Consider the following 23,364-nt stretch of genomic DNA (forward strand, 5'->3'; position numbering starts at 1 on the left):
AGTTTCAAAATCATATTTCTAGATTATACAAAAAACAAGAACAAGTTGTCCCTGTAAAAGACAGGCGTCCTCAGACGTCAGCTTATCTAGACTTGCCTATCATAAGAGTAAGTGAGTGAGTTGGGTTTTACGCTGCTTTTAACAGTATTTCAGTTATATCACGGCGTGTCAGCTTAATGTGGGAGGAAAGCCCGAAGTGATGCAGGTCTCAGACGTTTACCACTTCGGTGAAACCCATGAGCACGGGTATGGTGCTGACGAACCTGGATTCGAACCCACAATCATTTCTGGCGTGCCCAAAGGACGCAACTCTGTAGAGGGAATAGTGGCGCCTTAGACGACTGGGCCACCCGTGCCCTCTCCTATCATAAGAATGGAATTACTATACACGCATGGACTTATTTGGTCTGTCTTAAAGACCCTGAAACAAACATATCAAATACAGCCCATGCAAGTCTATAATGTTTGGCAAGTCTAGATTTCTGCAGTATCTGAAAATGAAGAGTCTCTGGGCTCCTTTTTATTAATTTTTTCAAGATAATTTAACAACTGTTTTTTTTCTGTACGATAAGTTTTATGTATAAAAATATCATCAAATTTGTTATATTGATTATTTTGTTTTTGTATGTGTCTACAGGAATGTAAATTATGTATGTCTGTATATATGTATATATGAATCATAATGTCTTGTCTTTTAAAATTGCATCTGTCCCGTAATGGAACGTTTCTGCAATAAATATTATCTTATCTTATCTTATCTTATGTTCATTTCAGAGACTAGATGTTAGTCTGGGACTTATTATTCTCTCCTTTGTTGCAAGGCTACAGGCATGACAGGGCAGGGTTCAAATTGAAAGGGTTCCAGCGCCTAGGCCTTGAGGCCCCTCTCACCATCTGGTTACTAACTGTGTGGGTCTGTTACCTATATAATTGACCAGCACCACTTCAAGGAAAGCTGATCTGATGTTTCCCCGACCTGTCATGTTTCCTCAACAAGGCCTCATCAGGTCCGAGGTCTGGGGAGGTCTGGCATATAAACTTTCAAGTTATGGAAGCCCCAGTTACTGAAAATATACTGCTTCTCTCAGCAGCCATTGATTTCTCCTTAACCTGCTTTGTCTAGACCTCGGAGCCACATTGTAATGCTCCAGTGAAAGACAATCATATTTACCAGGGATAGACTCTAGCACTAGGTCGCTAGCCTGAGCCAGTTTTGATAGCGTTAACCATCCTAAGGGAGTAAAATTTCAAAGTTTTGGGGATGTTCCTATATGTTGGTCATTATCCAGGTTTGTAGTCCTGCACCATGACTGTGAGATAGATAGATAGATAGATAGATAGATAGATAGATAGATAGATAGATAGATAGATAGATAGATAGATAGATAGATAGATAGATAGATAGATAGATAGTGTACAAGATATTGCTGATAAATCTGAATTTGACAATTTTTAACTTTTTTTCCCCAATAGTGCCTGTCATAGGTCTTAGATATATTAAATTATCTCAAAACAAATTAGCAACTTGCCTTTGCAATTTGTATAATTTTTAATTACCGTATTCGACGTAATAAGTGCCCAGAGCGGAGAAAAAAACAGAGTTGAAAGATAAATTTCGTGGTTTATGCTGACAGCCTGAAATGTTTATGTACGACAAATATATATTCTAGAATTTAATTGCCCATAATTAAGGGTGCATATAACCCACGAGTGCGTATTGTATGCGAATAAATAAGTCTTGTGAACATTGATCAATCGGAAGGGGTGCTAATTGGGATTGTTCACTAGCCAAGAATATATTAGCAAATACCGCTGTGGGCGCTTATTAGAGCGGGGCGCTTATTACGTCGAATACAGTAGTTTAATTAGTTATACTTGTTTTTTTCATTTACCAATTATCTAGTGAATGACTGAGACAAGGTTGTAGGTGTTCTCTGGTTACATTACATCACCCTGTGAACAACAGTCTGGACATGAAAAACTAGACTGATATCTAGTCTCTGAAATGAACATATTTTACAGAAAAAAACAGCTGTTAAATTACAGTTGTAAAATATAATAAAAAGGAGCCCAACTAGAGATTGATTGATAATTACAAGGTCTGTCCTCGCTTGTGAATTCATCACATTTGTACAGACACTAAAAATGCAGTAATCTAGACTTGCCAAGCATTATAGACTTGCATGGGCTGTATTGGATATATTTTGTTTTAGGGTCTGTATGACAAACTTATGGAAAACCAATGGTTGATGATCACACATGCACAATCCAGTGTTCAACACACCTGCTCAACAGTTATTTGATAGAAATAGAAACTTCAAATATGTTGGAATGTAATGGGAATTATGAGCTCCCTAAATTTGTTTGTTTAATGCCGCACTCAGCAATATTCCAGCTATATGACAGCGGTCTGTAAAAAATCGAGACTGGACCAGACAATCCAGTGACAACATGAGCATCGATCCACGCAATTGGGATCGATGACATGCATCAACCAAGTCAGCGAGCCTGACCACCCATCCCGTTAGTCGCCTTTTACGACAAGCATAGTCACCTTTTACGGCAAGCATGGGAGCTCCATAAATGGTAGGACAGCATGTCATATTAACCTACAAGCAAATGACACAGTGCGACAAGCAAACTACTAAAGGTACGCTCTTTTTGTACAACCTAATTTATATATTTTTGCCGTAATAGTTGATTTTAATATCGCAAAAGCATCATGTTCAGATTAAAATCGAACGATTACGGCAAAATTGCAGCAGTAGGAGCCTCTGTTCATATAATCCTGCAGATGTCAGCTGTGCCAGTTTGAGGGTAGACAGACTCTCGCTACTACTACAGCGTGTGTGTATACTCCAGCAGGAGGAGCCCACATGGCCAGGGCAGGGCTACTGTGTGTGTGTATACTCCAGCAGGAGGAGCCCTCATGGCCAGGGCTACTGTGTGTGTGTATACTCCAGCAGGAGGAGCCCACATGGCCAAGGCAGGGCTACTGTGTGTGTGTATACTCCAGCAGGAGGTGCCCTCATGGCCAGGGCAGGGCTACTGTGTGTGTGTATACTCCAGCAGGAGGAGCCCTCATGGCCAAGGCAGGGCTACTGTGTGTGTGTATACTCCAGCAGGAGGAGCCCTCATGGCCAAGGCAGGGCTACTGTGTGTGTGTATACTCCAGCAGGAGGAGCCCTCATGGCCAGGGCAGGGCTACTGTGTGTGTGTATACTCCAGCAGGAGGAGCCCTCATGGCCAAGGCAAGGCTACTGTGTGTGTGTATACTCCAGCAGGAGGAGCCCTCATGGCCAGGGCTACTGTGTGTGTGTATACTCCAGCAGGAGGAGCCCTCATGGCCAGGGCAGGGCTACTGTGTGTGTGTATACTCCAGCAGGAGGAGCCCTCATGGCCAGGGCAGGGCTACTGTGTGTGTGTATACTCCAGCAGGAGGTGCCCACATGGCCAGGGCAGGGCTACTGTGTGTGTGTATTCTCCAGCAGGAGGTGCCCACATGGCCAGGGCAGGGCTACTGTGTGTGTGTATACTCCAGCAGGAGGAGCCCACATGGCCAGGGCAGGGCTACTGTGTGTGTGTGTGTATACTCCAGCAGGAGGTGCCCTCATGGCCAAGGCAGGGCTACTGTGTGTGTGTGTATACTCCAGCAGCAGGTGCCCTCATGGCCAAGGCAGGGCTACTGTGTGTGTGTATACTCCAGCAGGAGGAGCCCTCATGGCCAAGGCAGGGCTACTGTGTGTGTGTATACTCCAGCAGGAGGTGCCCTCATGGCCAAGGCAGGGCTACTGTGTGTGTGTATACTCCAGCAGGAGGAGCCCACATGGCCAGGGCAGGGCTACTGTGTGCTCAGGCTAGTAAGTAGCTTCAGCCAAAGGTTTTGTTTGTTTGTTGTTTAACTCCACACTCAGCAATATTCCAGCTGTATGACGGCGGTCTGTAAATAATCGAGTCTTGACCTGACAATCCAGTGATTGACATCATGAGCATCGATCCACGCAATTGGGATATGATGACATGCATCATCCAAGTCAGCGAGCCTGACCACCCGATCCCTTTAGTCGCCTCTTACGACAAGCATAGTTGCCTTTTATGGCAAGCATGGGTTGCTGAAGACCTATTCTACCCCGGAATCTTCACGGGTTTCAATGGGAGATGCTTGGTTGTGTAAGCCAGTCTCAACTGAAACCTGTTCTGGTCATTCCCACATTCCCTTCCCTCATCTTTCTTGGTCCGTCCACATCCCCTTCGTCAACACCATCCCAAATCTAATGAGTAACAGACGTCTCCATCCTTCACCTCTACCTTCAGATAGACATCCCACCCCTACCAAAAAACACTCAACCCCAGGCCAGATAAAGCAGCAGTCAGCAGAGAGGCCTGAATCCCCTAGGTTGCTGGGGATCTATTCCATCGCTGAATTTACGTGTGGGAGAAGCCTGGTGTCTGGGGACCTATTCTATCCCTGAATTTACATGTGTGACAAGCACTGGTTGTCGGGAGAGTATTTCATATCTGAATCTCTACATAGGACAAGCATAGGTCGTAGGGAACTTATACTTACCCAGATTTCCTACAGAGGACAAGCATATGTTGCTGGGGACCTATTCTAACCCCAATATACCCACGGGGAACAAGAACAGGCTGCTGGGGACCTATTCTAACCCCAATACACCCACAGGGAACAAGAACAGACTGCTGGGGACCTAGTCTAACCCTGAACGCATGTACTGGGGAATGCACACAGGATTCCATTCAAGAGGGGAAATAATGGTACATGGTATTCAACAACAGCTGACAGGCACCAGCTGTGAACTACAACAACTGCAGGAGGTGAGTGCTAGGACCAACACAAGCTGTGAGTTGTGGCGGAGATAGTTGATCAGGTGTGTGGAGATACGTACTTGGAACACCTCAGTGAAGCGGAGAGTTTAGTATTTCTGTTTAAATGCATATGTTTTATATGTTTTCACTTTATTCACTTTATTCTGTGGATCAGATTCTGTTTGAGCGTTCTTGAATTTGAATAAGGGACTAATCATTTTAAATAAATATATATATTTTTTTTTAGGGGGGGGGTAGAGAGTTTGGAGACTTCAAGTTATTTACAGCTACAGCTGCAAAACCAAATATTTTTTAAATTAAACTTATGAGCCTAAATATTTTCTTTTAAAAAACCCTTGTAAGAAAGTAATATTTGTAGCAGACAATTATTCATTTTTTTAATAGTGTGAAGCGTAAGTATTTTTTTCACGGATTTTTGAATGTGCACAATCAAACAACACCTCAGTCAAACATCACAGTTAATTTATGGGGCAGAAGCCAAACACTTGGGAGGCTAAAACCCCAAAGGGGAGAAACAAATATATATATTATATCACACACGCACGCACGCACGCACGCACGCACGCACGCACGCACGCACAGAGGACTAGCTCACTTTCCAAACAAATGCACCGACATGAGTAACTATATTTATGTTTCAGTTCATGCAATGAAAATACTATTAATTTGCCAATGAACTCGCACAGTATCAACATGCCCCAACACAGGTGTAGCTATGTAGACTCACTTTTCACATTCCTCCAGTGACGCAAGGAAGTTGTGTTGGAATGCAATCAGCTGCTCAATGTTCCCCACGAGCTGGCAGTACTCCACTGGCGTCAATCTGAAACACACAACGCTCACCATTAATCAGGTAATTGCACCCTATCTCTCTGCCCTGAAACAAATGAGCTTTAGATTGAAATGGACGAGATTAAGATTGAAATGGACGTGTACAGCTTGCAGCTCAAGGAGGTGCATAGGCATTCATTTCATGGCCTTCCATGGTGGGTGAGTGAGTGAGAGAATGAGCGAAGTGAGTGAGTGAATGAGAGAATTAGCCAGTGAGTGTTAGAGTGAGTGAATAAGTGAGAGTAAGTGAAAGAGCAAGAGAGAGAATGAGAGAGCGAGAATGAGAGTGAGTGTGAGTGAAACAGCATTAGAAATTGGCACAAGTCTCATAGTCATTGCCAAACTGCCCAATAGTTAAGGTATCATAAGGACCAGTAGAAATTTGCCATTTTTAAGGTTTTTGCTATATGTTATCATTATTATTACTAGTGGACGAGAAATGTTAGTTTCTGCTGCTGTGAAAGACAGTGAGAGTAAGATAGTCAGTAAATAACTGAGAGTAAGTGAATGAGCAAGAGAGAGAATGAGTGAGTGTGAGTGAAAGACAGTGAGAATGAGAGAGAGTGAATAAGTGAGAGAGTGATAGAATGAGTGAGTGAGTTGGGTTTAACGCTGCTTTTAACAGTATTCCAGTTATATCAGATGTGTCAGCTTCATGTGGGAGGAAAGCCTGAAGTGATGCAGGTCTCAGACGTTTACCACTTTGGTAAAACCCACGAGCACGGGTATGGTGCTGACAAACCTAGAAACATAATCGTGGCGAACCAGGATTCGAACCCACAATCATAGGTTTCTGGCATGTCCAAGGGATGCAACTCTGCACAGAGAATCGCGGGCTACCTGTGCCCCTGATAAAATAAGCGAGAGAGAGTTTGAAATCATATGCAATCAACCATGTCGGATTAACGGGACTTGACTGTAATTGTAAAAATACTTAATTTTAAAGACTTGATTTTTTATAAAAAACACCCAGGACTATTTAAAAAACCTAGAACTTTGATTGTTATATGTCTATGTTAAAGTATGGGAGCACAGACGGAGTGAACACAAGCCATACACAGCGAAGGCCCCAGCTGTTCATATCTTATCTCTTCACCTGGGAGAAAACACTGTCAGCTTATCTCAGAACATTATCATAATCTCAGAGATATGCCAAACATTTCTTGTATCACTCAAGTTCATGATCTGACATATTACATGAAGGGCTTATCAGGTACTGAGAAGCTTCATAATTACAGTTGATAATTCTCTACACAGCTGTATATCATGGGCTCTGGGAATAGCACTGTCTTGTAAGTCTTGCTGGTCTAACGGTACTGGCAATATGTATTCTTCCTCTTCTTTGAAATTTATCGGTAGGATTCCTTGGAAAGATTTGTCCCTTCCCTGAAGATTGGTCCCATCACCAGGCAAATCTGGTTCCAATACTAGAAACATCTGCCCGATTTACCCTGTGGAAATTTGGGCAAATCTCAGAGAAAGTGCCAAACATAGAATTGGTCACATCTCTGTCAAATTCAGGGCTAGAAAATGGTCCCAACCGAAGGTAACTCCAGATAGAAATTGGTCCCAACCCAAGGTAACTCCAGATAGAAATTGGTCCCAACCCAAGGTAACACTAGAGAGAAATTGGTCCCAACCCAGGGTAACTCCAGATAGAAATTGGTCCCAACCCAAGGTAAGACTAGAGAGAAATTGGTCCCAACCCAAGATAACTCCAGAAAGAAATTGGTCCCAACCCAAGGTAACTCCAGATAGAAATTGGTCCCAACCCAAGGTAACTCCAGATAGAAATTGGTCCCCACCCAAGGTAACTCCAGATAGAAATTTGTCCCATCCCAAGGTAACTCCAGATAGAAATTGGTCCCATCCCAAGGTAACTCTAGATAGAAATTGGTCCCCACCCAAGGTAACTCCAGATAGAAATTGGTCCCATCCCAAGGTAACTCTAGATAGAAATTGGTCCCAACCTAAGGTAACTCCAGACAGAAATTGGTCCCATCCCAAAGAAAGATATATTCTATAAAAAGTGTCCCCATAGTTAAGATAACATTGTCTGTTTTCCTCCTAAACCTATCAGTATCAGAGTAAGTGCCACACATTGACTAGAGGATGGGTCACAAGATGGCACAACTCAGGGAAGATAACTACGAGACTTTTGTGCCTGTTCAGAGGATGGGGCTGAACAATGTTGCAGGACTCCAGGAGGATGCTGGAGCATGTGAATCAGCTAAGTGTCTCCACCTACTCTCTCACTGGTGTAATTACATGGCAGCATTCTGCAGGGGCAGGATATTGGTCTGCAGCGGCAGGATATTGGTCTGCAGGAGGACGCCGGAGCATGTGAATCAGCTAAGTGTCTCCACCTACTCTCTGACTGGTGTACTTACATGGCAGCATTCTGCAGGGGCAGGATATTGGTCTGCAGGAGGACGCCAGAGCATGTGAGTCAGCTAAGTTTCTCCACCTACTCTCTCATTGGTGTACTTACATGCCAGCGTTCTGCAGGGGCAGGATATAGGTCTGCAGGGGCAGGATATTGGTCTGCAGGAGGACGCCAGAGCATGTGAGTCAGCTAAGTTTCTCCACCTACTCTCTCATTGGTGTACTTACATGCCAGCGTACTGCAGGGGCAGGATATTGGTCTGCAGAAGGACGCTGGAGCATGTAAGGCAGCTAAGTGTCTCCACCTACTCTCTCACTGGTGTACTTACATGCCAGCGTTCTGCAGGGGCAGGATATTGGTCTGCAGAAGGACGCTGGAGCATGTAAGGCAGCTAAGTGTCTCCACCTACTCTCTCACTGGTGTACTTACATGCCAGCGTTCTGCAGGGGCAGGATATAGGTCTGCAGGGGCAGGATATAGGTCTGCAGGAGGACGCTGGAGTATGTGAGTCAGCTTAGTGTCTCCACCTACTCTCTCACTGGTGTACTTACATGCCAGCGTTCTGCAGGGGCAGGATATAGGTCTGCAGGATCTGCGACATCCCAGACACATGAGTCTTCTCCGTCTCAATGATGTTCTTCAGCACCTGAAGCAAGCCACAGGAGGAAAATGAGTCAGCCACACGACGGCAGGTAACATAGGGGAGATAACAACTTGAGGTGATGGGTGAGGTGAAATGGGGTTTAACGTCGCGTCCAAGATTATTGCACTTATATAGGACGTGCATGTACGTGTGTGTGGCTGCTTGTACCATGTCCAGACTGATGCCGATTTATAGTGCTAGCTCACTGAGATACCATGCCGCAGTTTAACATGAATACCCCACTCAGACACAGTATACTGACTCCGAGCCGACCAGTCCTTGTTTTAGTCCCTTAATGCCGAGCGCCAGACAGGGTAACAACAAGTACCATCTTTTTACGTCTTTTGGTATGAAGCGGTCGGGGATCGAACCCCGGACCTTCCACTCTCCTAGCGGACGCTCTACCACTGGACCATGGAGGCGGTCGATAACAACTTGAGAGTGACATGACTTACTTTCTTCCATTTTGAATAGGAAACATCATTTGTGAATGAATTTCTTTTTAGATTTTAGGTTAAACGATACAAATTATCATGAAATTTGTGGGTGGGTGGGTGGGTGGGTGGGTGAGTGAGTGAGTGAGTGAGTGAGTGAGTGAGTGAGTGAGTGAGTGAGTGAGTGAGTGAGTGAGTGAGTGAGTGAGTGAGCGAGTAGTGAGTGAGTGAGTGAGTGAGTGAGTAAGTGAGTGAGTGAGCTAGCGCATCGGTGTGGAATCAACTCACCACGCTGTGATACAACTGCATGCTCTCTCTCTTGAACTGCGGCACCTCGGCTCCAGGCGTCCTCATGGCGATTTCTGGAACACAGGCTATTTCCTTAATTATATAGTAAATTCTCCACTAATTACATAGTTCCTCTCCACATGGTCACCAGCAAAGTTCTAAGTTATATCAAGATGACAACTTAAGCCCCCGTCACACTATCAAATACTTGGTCAAAGAAAACTTTGACCAAGTTTTCATGGTCCAAGTTGGACTGTTGACACTCATCAAAGTTTTTGACAGGCCGTCAAACTTTTGGCGGGAATTATCTTGCCAAGATGGATGCAACTGACGAAGAATGTTTTGCTGTTGTCATAAGTATTTTGTGTATTGCCATGTTAAGAAAGTGGCGTCGGGGTAGGCAAAGGCATATTTGGTCCCGAACGGCTGCTCGTTGTTGAACCAAATCAATTATTTCGGCCCATATCTCATCAGTCCAAAATAGTGGGCTCATTTTGACTTGACTCTATCCACCGGAAAAGGGGAAAATGTTCCTTGCATTCTGATTGGCTAAATTAAATTGACGTCATCAAACTTGGTTCAACGTTTGACGAGAAATAGGATCGGTTTCTATTCCATCAAAGTCCGTCAAAAACTTGGACTTTGATAGAGTAACGGGGCCTTTAATGTGACAAAAAAAACCTGATGAATTAAGACACAATGATGATATCCATTGTCCACAACAAACAAACAAATAAACAAATCCCTGGTGTCCCAAAGATACAAAGCCTTCACCATTCAAAACTTGTGAGTGAGTGAGTGAGTGAGTGAGTGAGAGAGTTTGATTTTACGCCGCTTTTAGCAATATTCCAACAATATCACGGCGGGGGACAACAGAAATGGGCTTCACACATTGTACCCATGTCGGGAATCGAACCCGGGTCTTCTGCGTGATGAGCAAACACTTTAACTACAAGGATACTCAAAACTAGTGAGAATGTTTTGTACAAGCCACTGGACCAGTTAGTTCAGTCCTGCCTTTGAAACATTTAATGAAGCATTGATTTCTAGGTTCTACTACACCAAATCAGAACCAGTTGGGTTTCCATAGGGAGCCTTCAGTGCAGATCGAGAGATATCTGCAGACTGTGATTGGAGGATATTCTGTAACATGTTTATATCTTTTAAATGTACATCCATCCAGTTATTAAAACTGACCATGTTTTTCTATATTTAGTACTGTCTTTTTCAACATGATGACTTATGCTGAATGTGACCACAGCTAATTTCAAGTAGGTGACATTTGGTGCGAAACTGGGGGTGGTGTGTTTAGCTTCCTGTACTCGGAAAAGGAGCTGGCTAAGCTAGTCATTTTTTATGATTTTATTGCTGCTCTAAGGCCAAACTGTGCACACACGTACAGGTAATAGCTGTTGAACGCTTAGTTATTTAAAAAAAATAATATAACGTTACTATAGAAGTCTATGGGAAAACATTTGATTATGTGTAACCTCTAAGGCTGCCCATTACAAATCTCCTCCTACAGTCAGGAACATCTTAGAGTAACAGATTACCTCAATGTCCAGCTCAACAAGTACTACTAGAACCTGCAGCCTTTGGACATCAAACCAAGGGCAATTGAGCTTGAGACATTCCTTATGGCAGACTGCACCTGTAACCTTTGGCAAGTCTGGCAGTCAGGATGACCTTTAGATGACCCTGTCATCTGACCCTGACCCTATCGGCTGACACATCATCATGTCAGACATACTGTCAGATGATATATGCATCTATTGGTCTCACTGCTGCCAGGGGGCATGGGTGGCCCAGTCGTCTAAGGCGCCGCGATTCGCTGTACAGGGTTGCATCCCTTGGGCAGCCAGAAATCTACGATTGTGTGTTCGAATCCCGGTTTGCCCCAATAATGTTTCCAGGTTTGTCAGCACCATACCCGTGCTCGTGGGTTTCACCAAAGTGGTAAACTTCTGAGACTTGCATCACTTCGGGGTTTCCTCCCACATTAAGCTTGATTTGACTGGAATACTGCTAAAAGCAGTGTTAAACCACACTCACTCACTCACAGCTGCCAATACCAAGAGAATAAGGCAACATTTTTCTTATCTTTTGATTGAGGACAAATTCAGCAATCAGAAGCCTGCAAATTATGTCTGACTGAAGTACTTCGACAGCTATATTAATAGCTTTAATTATTTGAATATACGCTACCAATATCACCATGTCTGTCTGTCCCTAATCAATTAATGGTCAGCATAAGAACAACTACCTAACTTCATATAACTAGCCTCCAATGCCTAAAACAGATATATTTTAAATGATAGCCAGGTTGCCATGGTTATGCTGCCATGAACAAAAGATGTGTCGTGACGATGGTCATATTATTGGCAAAAATCCATTTAAATCTCAAACCTGTCGCTCGGTTAGTTTCCCTGGCAACATTACAAAAACAGGTTGGAGTTTATTAACAACTGCTTTTAAGAATGCTAGAAGCTTTTCCAGAAATCCATCTTCAAAAGCAGATATTTTCACAATGCATGATGGAAATATTAAATGATGCTGTTACCATGGTTACACAAGAGGTTAATCTTTGGAAAGAAACTTAACCCTTTATACACTAAAGCCAAGACTCCAAGAATATCAACTTGTCGAATTATAATACATCTTGGCTTCCATTTCAACTACTACCACTACCTTAGAACAATGTCCAGGCATATTCCCTTGAAACACACTTTGGTAATAAAAAAATAATTATCATCTTTACAGCACTTAATGGTTAATAGGATAAAAGGAAATGGGTTATTTCAAGTGTTCTGGAGCTATTCCTGGGTCTATCCATAAATAAACATGCATGCCTATAAGAAATGGTTTCACAAGAAGTTGCTCAACACAGGTTGATCCGACGCCATGTTACATGGCTAACTAATTATATTACGGAAAAACTTACACCGATAAAATGGAATAACAACAAGAAACTACATCAGTAGAGAACTGTGTGATTCTTAAGAAAATAAACTTTCTGGAATGAAAATTCTCCTTCCATTTCCATGCTAGTGTTGATGTGGATTTAAGAAAATATATTTATTGTTGAATTACACTTAGGCACAACAAGGCTCTCTGTATGTGACAGATCCTATGCTCGAGTAAGGCAGCTTTGAAATTGGCACTAGTCCTATTGTTCTTGCCAAACTGCCCGATGGTTAAGGTATCACAAGGACAAGTAGAAATAAGCCCATTTTAAGGATTTTGCTATGTTACCATTAAAAGGACTAGTGGACTAAATCTGTTAGTTTCTATCACTGTAAGGTCAGATGGTCTCTGTGTACCAGAGTAAGATCAGATGGTCTCTGTGTGCCAGAGTAAGATCAGATGGTCTCCGTGTACCAGAGTAAGATCAGATGGTCTCCATGTACCATAGTAAGATCAGATGGTCTCCATGTACCATAGTAAGATCAGATGGTCTCCGTGTACCATAGTAAGATCAGATGGTCTCCATGTACCAGAGTAAGATCAGATGGTCTCCGTGTACCATAGTAAGATCAGATGGTCTCCATGTACCATAGTAAGATCAGATGGTCTCCATGTACCAGAGTAAGATCAGATGGTCTCCCTGTACCAGAGCAAGATCAGATGGTCTCCGTGTACCAGAGTAAGATCAGATGGTCTTCGTGTACCAGAGTAAGATCAGATGGTCTCTGTGTACCATAGTAAGATCAGATGGTGTCCGTGTACCAGAGTAAGATCAGATGGTCTCTGTGTACCAGAGTAAGATCAGATGGTCTCTGTGTACCATAGTAAGATCAGATGGTCTCCGTGTACCAGAGTAAGATCAGATGGTCTCCATGTACCAGAGTAAGATCAGATGGTCTCTGTGTACCAGAGTAAGATCAGATGGTATCTGTGTACCAGAGTAAGATCAGATGGTCTCTGTGTACCAGAGTAAGATCAGATGGTCTCCGTGTACCAGAGTAAGATCAGATGGTATCTGTGTACCAGAGTAAGATCAGATGGTATCTGTGTACCAGAGTAAGATCAGATGGTATCTGTGTACCAGAGTAAGATCAGATGGTCTCCATGTACCAGAGTAAGATCAGATGGTATCTGTGTACCAGAGTAAGATCAGATGGTCTCCGTGTACCAGAGTAAGGTCAGTACCATGGAAGTAAGGTCACACAGGCTTGTGCACAGGGGTAAGGTCAGATGGTATCTGTTACCACAGTAAGGTCATGTGTATGGAAGTAAGGGAGTAAGGTCAGACAGACTTTCAGATGGCAAGAGGTAACAGTGTCTGCAGATGTTCACAACTCTGACAAGCTGTGTTTGTTCTGGGTCAGGTGATAATATTTACACAGCTATTCCAGGGCAATTGGAAACATCTTGATGGGGATTCTGGGGCAAGGTGCTTGATGGAAGGAGAAAGCACAAGTGCACATATTTCTTTGAACCTGTCGACAATGGCTGTCTTTGGAAACAGACGTAACATAACCTGAACTATTTGCTAGAGGTGAAATGGGGTTCTACCACCAGACCACGGAGGCTGTCCCTGATCTGTTTACAAGAAGAACTGAATTAAAAAGCACTAAATACAGAAACTCCTACATACCTACAAGGGTCTTGATGAGCGAGTTAAAGGCAGCGTTAGAAATTGGCACTAGTCCTGTAGTCCTTGCCAAACTGCCCAATAGTTAAGGTATCATAAGGACTAGTAGAAATTTCCATTTTTAAGGGTTGGTTTTGCTGAGTGTTATCATTATAGGGACTGGTGGACTTGAAATGTTAGTTTCTACTGCTGTAAAGGTCAGAGACACACACTGTAATATTGGGACCCACCAGCAGAAAAGGGACCTTCTGTGTGCTAGAATACAATTGGGCTGTGACATCATAAACAAAGACGTTTGATGTCAACTTACTTCTGTAAAAATCGCCACGTTCGGTCATAATATTATAAAAACATTATTTTAAAACATTTCAGCATACATGTCTATTGTTCGATTATTCAGATATTATATTCATATAACTGCAATTATTACATAAATAGTTATCTGAAAATGGGACTTTGCAGAAAATGAGTTCAAATGTTGATGCCTTGTCCAGAGCTCCAGATAAGCTGCGTATCTGCGTATCTGCGTAGAATACGCATCAGAAAAGCTTATCTGGAGCTCTGCTTGTATCTCTGTAACAAATATGAAGCGGACCTTGTGAATTGTAGTTTTGTGTTCCTAAGATACTCTGGTTTTAAAATATAATGAGAAGTCAACCTATCGGGTCTGTTATCTCATGGTTGGTCACAGATGAATTGCAACTTGTTTTTGGGGGGGCACAAAATTTTCAGTGCGTGGTTAACAGTATCTATAGGATTCAATCAGTGACGAAGCTCTTAAGTCGAAGATAACCTCCTCAGCAACTGGACCACATGATCTGGTAAGTGGACCCTATGCCTACATTCCTGTATATTTGGACTGTGAACTTGCTAGGATAAAGTGTTTGTGTTGAGGAGCCATGCTGGGGTTTTCAGGATCAAATTCAGGATGTCATACATGCCACATAGCAAACGTGTGTGCATGTACATACAAACATGACCTAGTTCCAGCAGTTGGTCTAGTTTTAGCAGCATCGCAATTTTCAAAAGAATTTTTTTTGTGTGGTTGTATTTTGCAAGGATTTCTTCCATTTACTAATACGATTTTGTTGATGACCTTGATCTTAATGGTAATTGTGACTCCTAACTGTGACACACAGAATTGCCAGTCCTACCTGCTTTAACTTCCTTGACGTAGTTGCTGGGGAACCATCCTGTCTTGCCGTTGAGGGTGCCTTCCCACCATCCCTCCTCCAGAGCCTGGGTGACAGTGATGATGTCGCCCTTGCAGAAACAGAGCTGCAACAGAAAGTGTGATAAGGTGCAACAGGTTGATCAGTGTTACAGGTTGATCAGTGTTACAGGGTGATCAGTGTTACAGGTTGATCAGTATAACAGGTTGATCAGTGTTACAGGGTGATCAGTGTAACAGGTTGATCAGTGTTACAGGTTGATCAGTGTTACAGGTTGATCAGTGTTACAGGTTGATCAGTGTAACAGGTTGATCAGTGTTACAGGTTGATCAGTGTAACAGGTTGATCAGTGTTACAGGTTGATCAGTGTTACAGGTTGATCAGTGTAACAGGTTGATCAGTGTAACAGGTTGATCAGTGTTACAGGTTGATCAGTGTAACAGGTTGATCAGTGTAACAGGTTGATCAGTGTTACAGGTTGATCAGTGTAACAGGTTGATCAGTGTTACAGGTTGATCAGTGTAACAGGTTGATCAGTGTTACAGGTTGATCAGTGTTACAGGTTGATCAGTGTAACAGGTTGATCAGTGTTACAGGTTGATCAGTGTAACAGGTTGATCAGTGTTACAGGTTGATCAGTGTAACAGGTTGATCAGTGTAACAGGTTGATCAGTGTTACAGGTTGATCAGTGTTACAGGTTGATCAGTGTAACAGGTTGATCAGTGTAACAGGTTGATCAGTGTTACAGGTTGATCAGTGTTACAGGTTGATCAGTGTTACAGGTTGATCAGTGTAACAGGTTGATCAGTGTTACAGGTTGATCAGTGTAACAGGTTGATCAGTGTTACAGGTTGATCAGTGTAACAGGTTGATCAGTGTTACAGGTTGATCAGTGTTACAGGTTGATCAGTGTAACAGGTTGATCAGTGTTACAGGTTGATCAGTGTTACAGGTTGATCAGTGTAACAGGTTGATCAGTGTTACAGGTTGATCAGTGTTACAGGTTGATCAGTGTTACAGGTTGATCAGTGTAACAGGTTGATCAGTGTTACAGGTTGATCAGTGTAACAGGTTGATCAGTGTTACAGGTTGATCAGTGTAACAGGTTGATCAGTGTTACAGGTTGATCAGTGTAACAGGTTGATCAGTGTAACAGGTTGATCAGTGTTACAGGTTGATCAGTGTTACAGGTTGATCAGTGTAACAGGTTGATCAGTGTTACAGGTTGATCAGTGTAACAGGTTGATCAGTGTAACAGGTTGATCAGTGTTACAGGTTGATCAGTGTTACAGGTTGATCAGTGTTACAGGTTGATCAGTGTAACAGGTTGATCAGTGTTACAGGTTGATCAGTGTAACAGGTTGATCAGTGTTACAGGTTGATCAGTGTAACAGGTTGATCAGTGTTACAGGTTGATCAGTGTTACAGACTGATTAGTGTTTGTTTGTTTGATGCCGCACTCAGCGTTATCCAGCTATTTGACGGCGATTTGTAAATAATCGACTCTGGACCAGACAATCCAGTGATTGATATCATGACCATCGATCCACACAATTGGGATACGATGACATGCATCAACCAAGTCAGCGAGCCTGACCACCCAATCCAGTTAGTCGTCTCGTACGACAAGCATAGTCGCCATTTAAGGCAAGCATGGGTTGCTGAAGACCTATTCTACCCTGGATCTTCACATGTCAGTTGATTAGTGTTACAGGTTGAACAGTGTTACAAGTTGATTTGTGTAAGGGCTGTTACGATTCACTCGCGTATTCAGTGAATCGAACAGTATCCATTCATGAATTTAATTTGTAATTTGTGGTCACTAGAATCGAAAATTTATGTATATGCAATCATGTGGATTTACATACCCTGCACCTAAAAATATCCTTAAGAAAATATTATTATATAGATTTCTTCAAAGACTACACTCTTATAATATTTAATTTGACAGTACTGTGGTCACTGGTCATTGTCGCATTTGAGCAGACACTGGTACCTGGATAAGTGCTGTTCATAAATATGTAACATATCAATAATTAACAAACCATGTCAAGTAATTTATGTTGTTATTGCTTCACTGATAATAATAAATAATACATCAACTGCTGACTTGTTATTGTATTTGTGAATTAATATTCGTATTCGTTTCCCTATATTCGTGATATGAATCGTATTCGCCTCGTAGTGTATTCCTTGGGGCCCTAATTAGTGTTACAGGTTGAATAGTGTTATGAGAGCACAACTGCATGAGAGGGGTACAGTGTTACAGACTGACATGACGAATGGTGAGTAAATGTCACTGAAGGGGGGGCACACTGGGGTGAGGTGGGATGAGGTGAGGTGAAATGGGGTTTAATGTCGCTTCCAAGATTATTGCACTTATATAGCGACGTGCATGCATGTGTGTGTGTGTGTGGCTGCTTGTACTAGTCCGGACTGATGCCGATTTATAGTGCTAGCTCACTGAGATACCATACCGCAGTTTTACATAAATACCCCACTCACACACAGTATACTGACTCTGAGCCGACAAGTCCTTGTTTTAGTCCCTTAATGCCGAGCGCCAGACAGGGTAACAACAAGTACCATCTTTTAAATTTTTTGGGTATGATTCGACCAGAGGACTGAAAGACCCCAAATTGTGGATTCTGATTAGCAAACAACATGATATCTTAGCATGATCCATGCAATTGGGACCAATGACATGTATCAACCAAGACCGTGAGTCTGACCACCCGATCCAGTTATCCGCCTTTTACAGAAAGCATGGGTTGCTGAAGACCTATTCTAACCCCGGATCTTCACGGGTCACTCATACATGACGTAAGTGATGTGGCAGCTGAAACAGCTAATGAATCTGGAGCCTGATTACAGGTACTGATGAAGTGGCCCGAGATTCTCTAATCCTGCCATGGTAACCTGAACCGTTAAGAGCAGCTAATGGATGAATCAAGTACCTTGTTGGTCCTTATCTCACATCCACAAGCTATCAGCCAAACCAGATGTGGTCCATTTCCTATTACAAAATGCACTTAAATTCCAAATCAGAAACCACCTGTATAACCACTTCTGCATTTATCAGAAATCTGCCAATACCAACAAGTAATTCATTGACTGTCTCTTGAATATGAGTGAGTGAGTGAGTATGGTTTTACGCCGCTTTTAGCAATATTCCAGCAATATCACGGCAGGGGGACACCAGAAATGGGCTTCACGCATTGTACCCATGTCGGGAATTGGACCCGGGTCTTCGGCGTGGCGAGCGAACGCTTTAACCACTAGGCTACCCGACCGCCCCCTCTTGAATATGAAGTGAGTGAGCGAGTGAGTTGGGTTTTTACGCCGCTTTGACAAGTTTTCCAGTTATATCATAGCGTGTCAGCTTAATGTTGGAGGAAAGCCCGAAGTAATACGGGTCTCAGACGTTTACCACTTCAGTGAAACCCACAAACCTAGAAACATAATCGGGGCGAACCGGGATTCGAAACCCACAATCATAAGTTTCTGGCATGCCCAAGGGAAGCAACCCCGCACAGCGAATCGCGGCGCCTTAGACGACTGGGCCACCCGTGCCACCCCTTGAATATGAAATATCCACCATCAAATCAAATATTGTCTTTATGCAAAACCGAACACCCCCAAACGGGTCATGCATGATCTATGTTTTTGTTTGTTGTTTAACACCGTAATAATCCAGCTATATGACGACGGTCTGTATATAATTGAGTCTCGACCAGATAATCCAGTAATTGATGTCATGAGCGTCGATCCACGCAATTGGGATTCGATGACATGCATCAACCAAGTCAGCAAGTTTGACCACCTGATCCCGTTAGACGCATCTTGCGACAAGCATAGTGGCCTCTTACAACAAGCATGGGTTGGTGAAGACATATTCTAACCGGGAACTTCATGGGTCTCATGATCTATGAATAAACTGCTATCTACATAGGGTGTCATTCACACAGACCCCAGCCATAGATCACTGGAGGTCTCACATTTCACAGATAACACAGAAACTAAATGACTCTTCCCCAGGCTTATCTCCCTTGAATCCAAGATGGCTTCTGCCAAACTGATGAATCTTGATCCTCATCATTGCAAAGTGACTGCCAGACTGATAGCCTGATCCAAAGGACACGATAGGAGACTCCTAAATATCAGTATCAGGTTGTTCCTTCTTTGAAATAGGTTTCTTAGGACATTTTAATACTTGAAACGAGTGAAACTGTCGATTCTGAGTTTGCAATGAAATTTTGCATTGAAGATTGGAACATATCCATTAATTCGTTTGTTGATCACTAAGATATCATGTTGTTTACTAATCAGAATCCACAATAAGGCGTCGTTCAGTCCTCATACCAAAAAATGTTAAAAGGTGGTACTTGTTGTTACCCTGCCTGGTCCTAGGCATTAAGGAGCTAACACTGGTGGGCTCGGAGTCAGTGTATTGTGTATCATATGTCTATATAATATGGTTCCCACAGCACATATCGCTTGGGTGAAATCAAGCGATATCTACATCGAGGATATCGCTGCAATGAAATTGCATCACAACACTTTGCAGACCATTGTGACGTCATTGGTTACCATGACGTCACAATCAAATGACATCACTAATGGTTCTGCTACTGAAGCTGTTAGCAGTACTTTTTACACTAAGACACTGGATATTACTGTCTACAAACTGAAAAAGAATGATGTTGGATGATAAATAAAATCACACCCTCATGTCTTTTGAGATCATATCAACACTCGGCAAGCCTCGGAGTTTTTCCACTTTAATCAACTGAGTTGATATATATGATATCAAAAGACACTCAGGTGAGATTCTCTATTTAACGCCGCACTCTGCAATATTCCGGCTATATTATCCCATCTAGATCCACCAATACTAATTACATCACTTTTCATCACTATGAAACCACTAATCAATCATTCTGGGATGTTCATCGATAGCTTCCAAGACCTCAACCAGCTGCCACCATGGGTGATGCACAGTGTGTGTGTGTGTGTGTGTGTGTGTGTGTGTGTGTGTGTGTGTGTGTGTGTGTGTGTGTGTGTGTGTGTGTGTGTGTGTGAGGGGATGGCTAGGACTACTGACTACTGGGGTGATGGACAGTGAAGGGGGTGGGGGTGGTGATGGTATATGGGGGTCATTTGTGTGGGCGATATCTCATGACACAGATAACTGTGGCTGATGGGTAATGGACAACTGGGGGGTGAGGGGGGAGGGGGGGGAAAGGGTCATACAGGAGGGGGTCACCTATCACCCATATAGATAGCATCCTCTGCAGACCAGTGGGATGAGAGCTACAGGCATAGAGCTGGGAGGAGCTGGGAGGAGCTGATACACATGATAAGATATATCTCCCTCTCAGGGGGAGGGGAGGGGGGGGCTTGGGGATGGAGGGGGAAGATAGTGTCCTGTCCCCGCTGACCTCAACTACCCTGGTCCTGCTTCATCATCCGATGCTCTTCCTGCCCTTCCCTTTAACGGTTCTTTCATCTCCAAGTCCCATTAAAACAGCCGATGAATTTCTGTCCACAAAGACCCCCTAGCAGCATGGGTTTCAAGTGGTGATGGTTTTAGTGTCATTAAAATGTGATAAACTCGTGCAGCAGCCATAAAAGTTCCATATTCCCCAAATGTAATATTGAGCTGCTTCTATAGCTGTGTTCACACTTGATCTACACTGCGACATTAAATGGTGCTTTACCCTGCAATATACAAGCCATTTCTCACAACCTGTAAACAATCCAGTGCCGGCAAATCAAACCACTGGTTGAGTTGGTTGGTTGTTTAACACCGCACTCAGCAATATTCAAGCTATATGATGGCGGTCTGTAAATAATCGAGTGTGGACCAGACAATCCAGTGATTGACATCATGAGCATTGATCCATGCAATTGGTATCGATGACATGCATCAACCAAGTCAGCGAGCCTGACCACCTGGTCCCGTTAGTCGCCTCTTACGACAAGCATAATCACCTTTTACGGCAAGCATGGGTTGCTGAAGACCTATTCTACCCCGGTTCTTCATGGGTCCACTTTGTCTGTACTTCAATGAAACAAAGGGATACACTTTTGCCTTTGGGAGTGTGAGGTTCGGAGTTTGAACACAGCCAAAACCACATGGAGAGCAGGTTACAGATGGAACCCCTCGCATAATGAAGACACAAGACACCCTCACTACAAGCTGAGTCTATCACCATAGACAGAGGCAGGAATGGAGTACCAGGTAGAGTGGAATAAGGCTGCCGTCTTACTGACAGGTGTATCAATCTGCTATTATCCACCCCATCAACCTGAGCTGAAGACGTTGTGTAACTGTTTGTCTGATTATCATCTTTCCAAACCATTACCACGCCCTATAAGTCCTACACATGAGGCTTCTCTGGATGAGAATTCAATCAAGACCCTCGGCAGGAATTAAAGTTATCTTAAAGGCAAATTAACATTCTTGTAGGGTGCATCTGCTTTAAGTCTTGTCTCAGCAAAATGTATTCATTGCAAAGCAGATGTGAGCATGTAATCTGGTTTAGTAGTTTGGTTGGCTTAGTCGCAAAACGGTGAAATGTGGCATTTGTCAGGGTGAAATGAGCATAATTTCATTAAACTCTTACAGTTCCATTTTATTTTGTTTTGTTTGTTTAACGCTGCACTCAGCAATATTCCAGCTATTTGATGGCAGTCTGTAAAAAATCCAGTCTGGACCTGACTGTCAGCATAAACCACTAAATTTATCTTTTAACTGTTTTTTTCCACCAAAATAATATCCTAATAAGAGCCCCCTATTTCTAATTTTGAGAGTGCCTTGGATGCTTATTACGTCGAATGCGGTATGTATGGTTTTCCCTGCTTTAGCTATGGCCTGGCTGTATATATTTTGCTTGAAGAAAATCAATTCCCACTGCAGCCAACAGCATTGCATGGAACCAGATGAGGAACTACATCTACTGTTGCTTAACCCTCCAACCTGACGGAGTTAATTGATGCTGATGCTGGACTCGGTTGGCATCTTGACAGAACTGGCATTTATGTCGCAGTTGTCAGGCGCCACGTGAACAGGTTATATCAAATATTAGTTGTTACTGAAACTAAAATCAAATTAAAGTTTCTCATATTTGATGTCCTGATATAAGGCAGATATGTGGCCTGCATGACATTAGTTCAATCTTGAAAAGAAATCTGAATCGAATCAACAAATAAATGATACTGGAGAGTGAGTCAGTGAGTGAGAGAGTGAGTGACCGAGCGAGTGAGTGATCGGATGAATGAGTGATCGGATGAATGAGCGAGTGAGTGAGGAAGCGAATGAGAGTATGAGTGAGTGAGTGTGGATGAGTGAGCGAGTGGATGAGTTAGTGATCGGATGAGTGAGTGAGTGAGTGGGCGATTGGATGAGTGAGTGAGTGAGCGAGCGAGCAAGTGATCGGATGAGTGGATGAGTGAGTGAGTGAGTGAGTGAGTGGATGAGTGAGAGAGTGAGTGAGTGGATGAGTAAGTGAGTGGATGAGTGAGTGAGTGGATGAGTAAGTGAATGGATGGGTGAGTAACTGAGCAAGTGGTTGAGTGACTGAGCGAACGAGTGCATGAGTGAGTGAGTGAGTGAGTGAGTGGATGAGTGTGTGACTGAGCAAGTGGTTGAGTGACTGAGCGAACGAGTGGATGAGTGAGTGCTCACTGTTTAACGCTGCAGTCAACAATACATCACAGCAACCAGTTAATAACTTCATTTGGACAAAGCAAACCAGTGACCAAAACCATGAGCACCACGATTGCTCATTCACCATACATCTTAGTGACCAGTTCAACAATCACATTATGAAAAGTGAGTCAGGGTTTAAAAACAAGAATCATGTCATTCCAGAATTACTACTTAAACATTTTTTGATAAAAGAAATAAAATTCTAAATAAACGACACAGACCCTCCCAAGAAGTTTCAAGTTATCCTTTTTTCCATCAAATAACATTTCATCTCAAGCATCATCTGCATCATTACAGACCAAGAAAGGACTCAGGAACAGTGTTCCACACAAGTTGTCACAATGACCCACACAGTAAAAGGATACTTTTGTAAAACCTATTGAGGCCTACTTGTTCCGGAGCCAAGTCTGTGGCATCCGTGCTGCCAACTGGCGTGAGATATTGTGTGTTATT

General features: G+C 43.1%; 1 protein-coding gene across 1 annotated transcript in view; it reads right to left on the reverse strand.

Annotated features, from left to right (window-relative positions):
• Positions 1 to 23,364, reverse strand: part of LOC139448524 (rho guanine nucleotide exchange factor 7-like) — an 85,005-nt gene that overhangs the window by 45,641 nt on the left and 16,000 nt on the right. The window contains exons 2-5 of the mRNA XM_071230079.1: positions 15,179 to 15,302; positions 9,431 to 9,504; positions 8,617 to 8,711; positions 5,576 to 5,671 (exon numbers count right to left, since the gene is read on the reverse strand). Coding sequence (XP_071086180.1) covers positions 5,576 to 5,671; positions 8,617 to 8,711; positions 9,431 to 9,504; positions 15,179 to 15,302 — 389 coding nt within the window. The remainder of the gene's footprint in view (positions 1 to 5,575; positions 5,672 to 8,616; positions 8,712 to 9,430; positions 9,505 to 15,178; positions 15,303 to 23,364) is intronic.

Source organism: Haliotis cracherodii, unplaced genomic scaffold (genome assembly GCF_022045235.1).
Source record: "Haliotis cracherodii isolate W230 unplaced genomic scaffold, xgHalCrac1.p SCAF_7, whole genome shotgun sequence".
NCBI lineage: Eukaryota > Metazoa > Mollusca > Gastropoda > Lepetellida > Haliotidae > Haliotis > Haliotis cracherodii.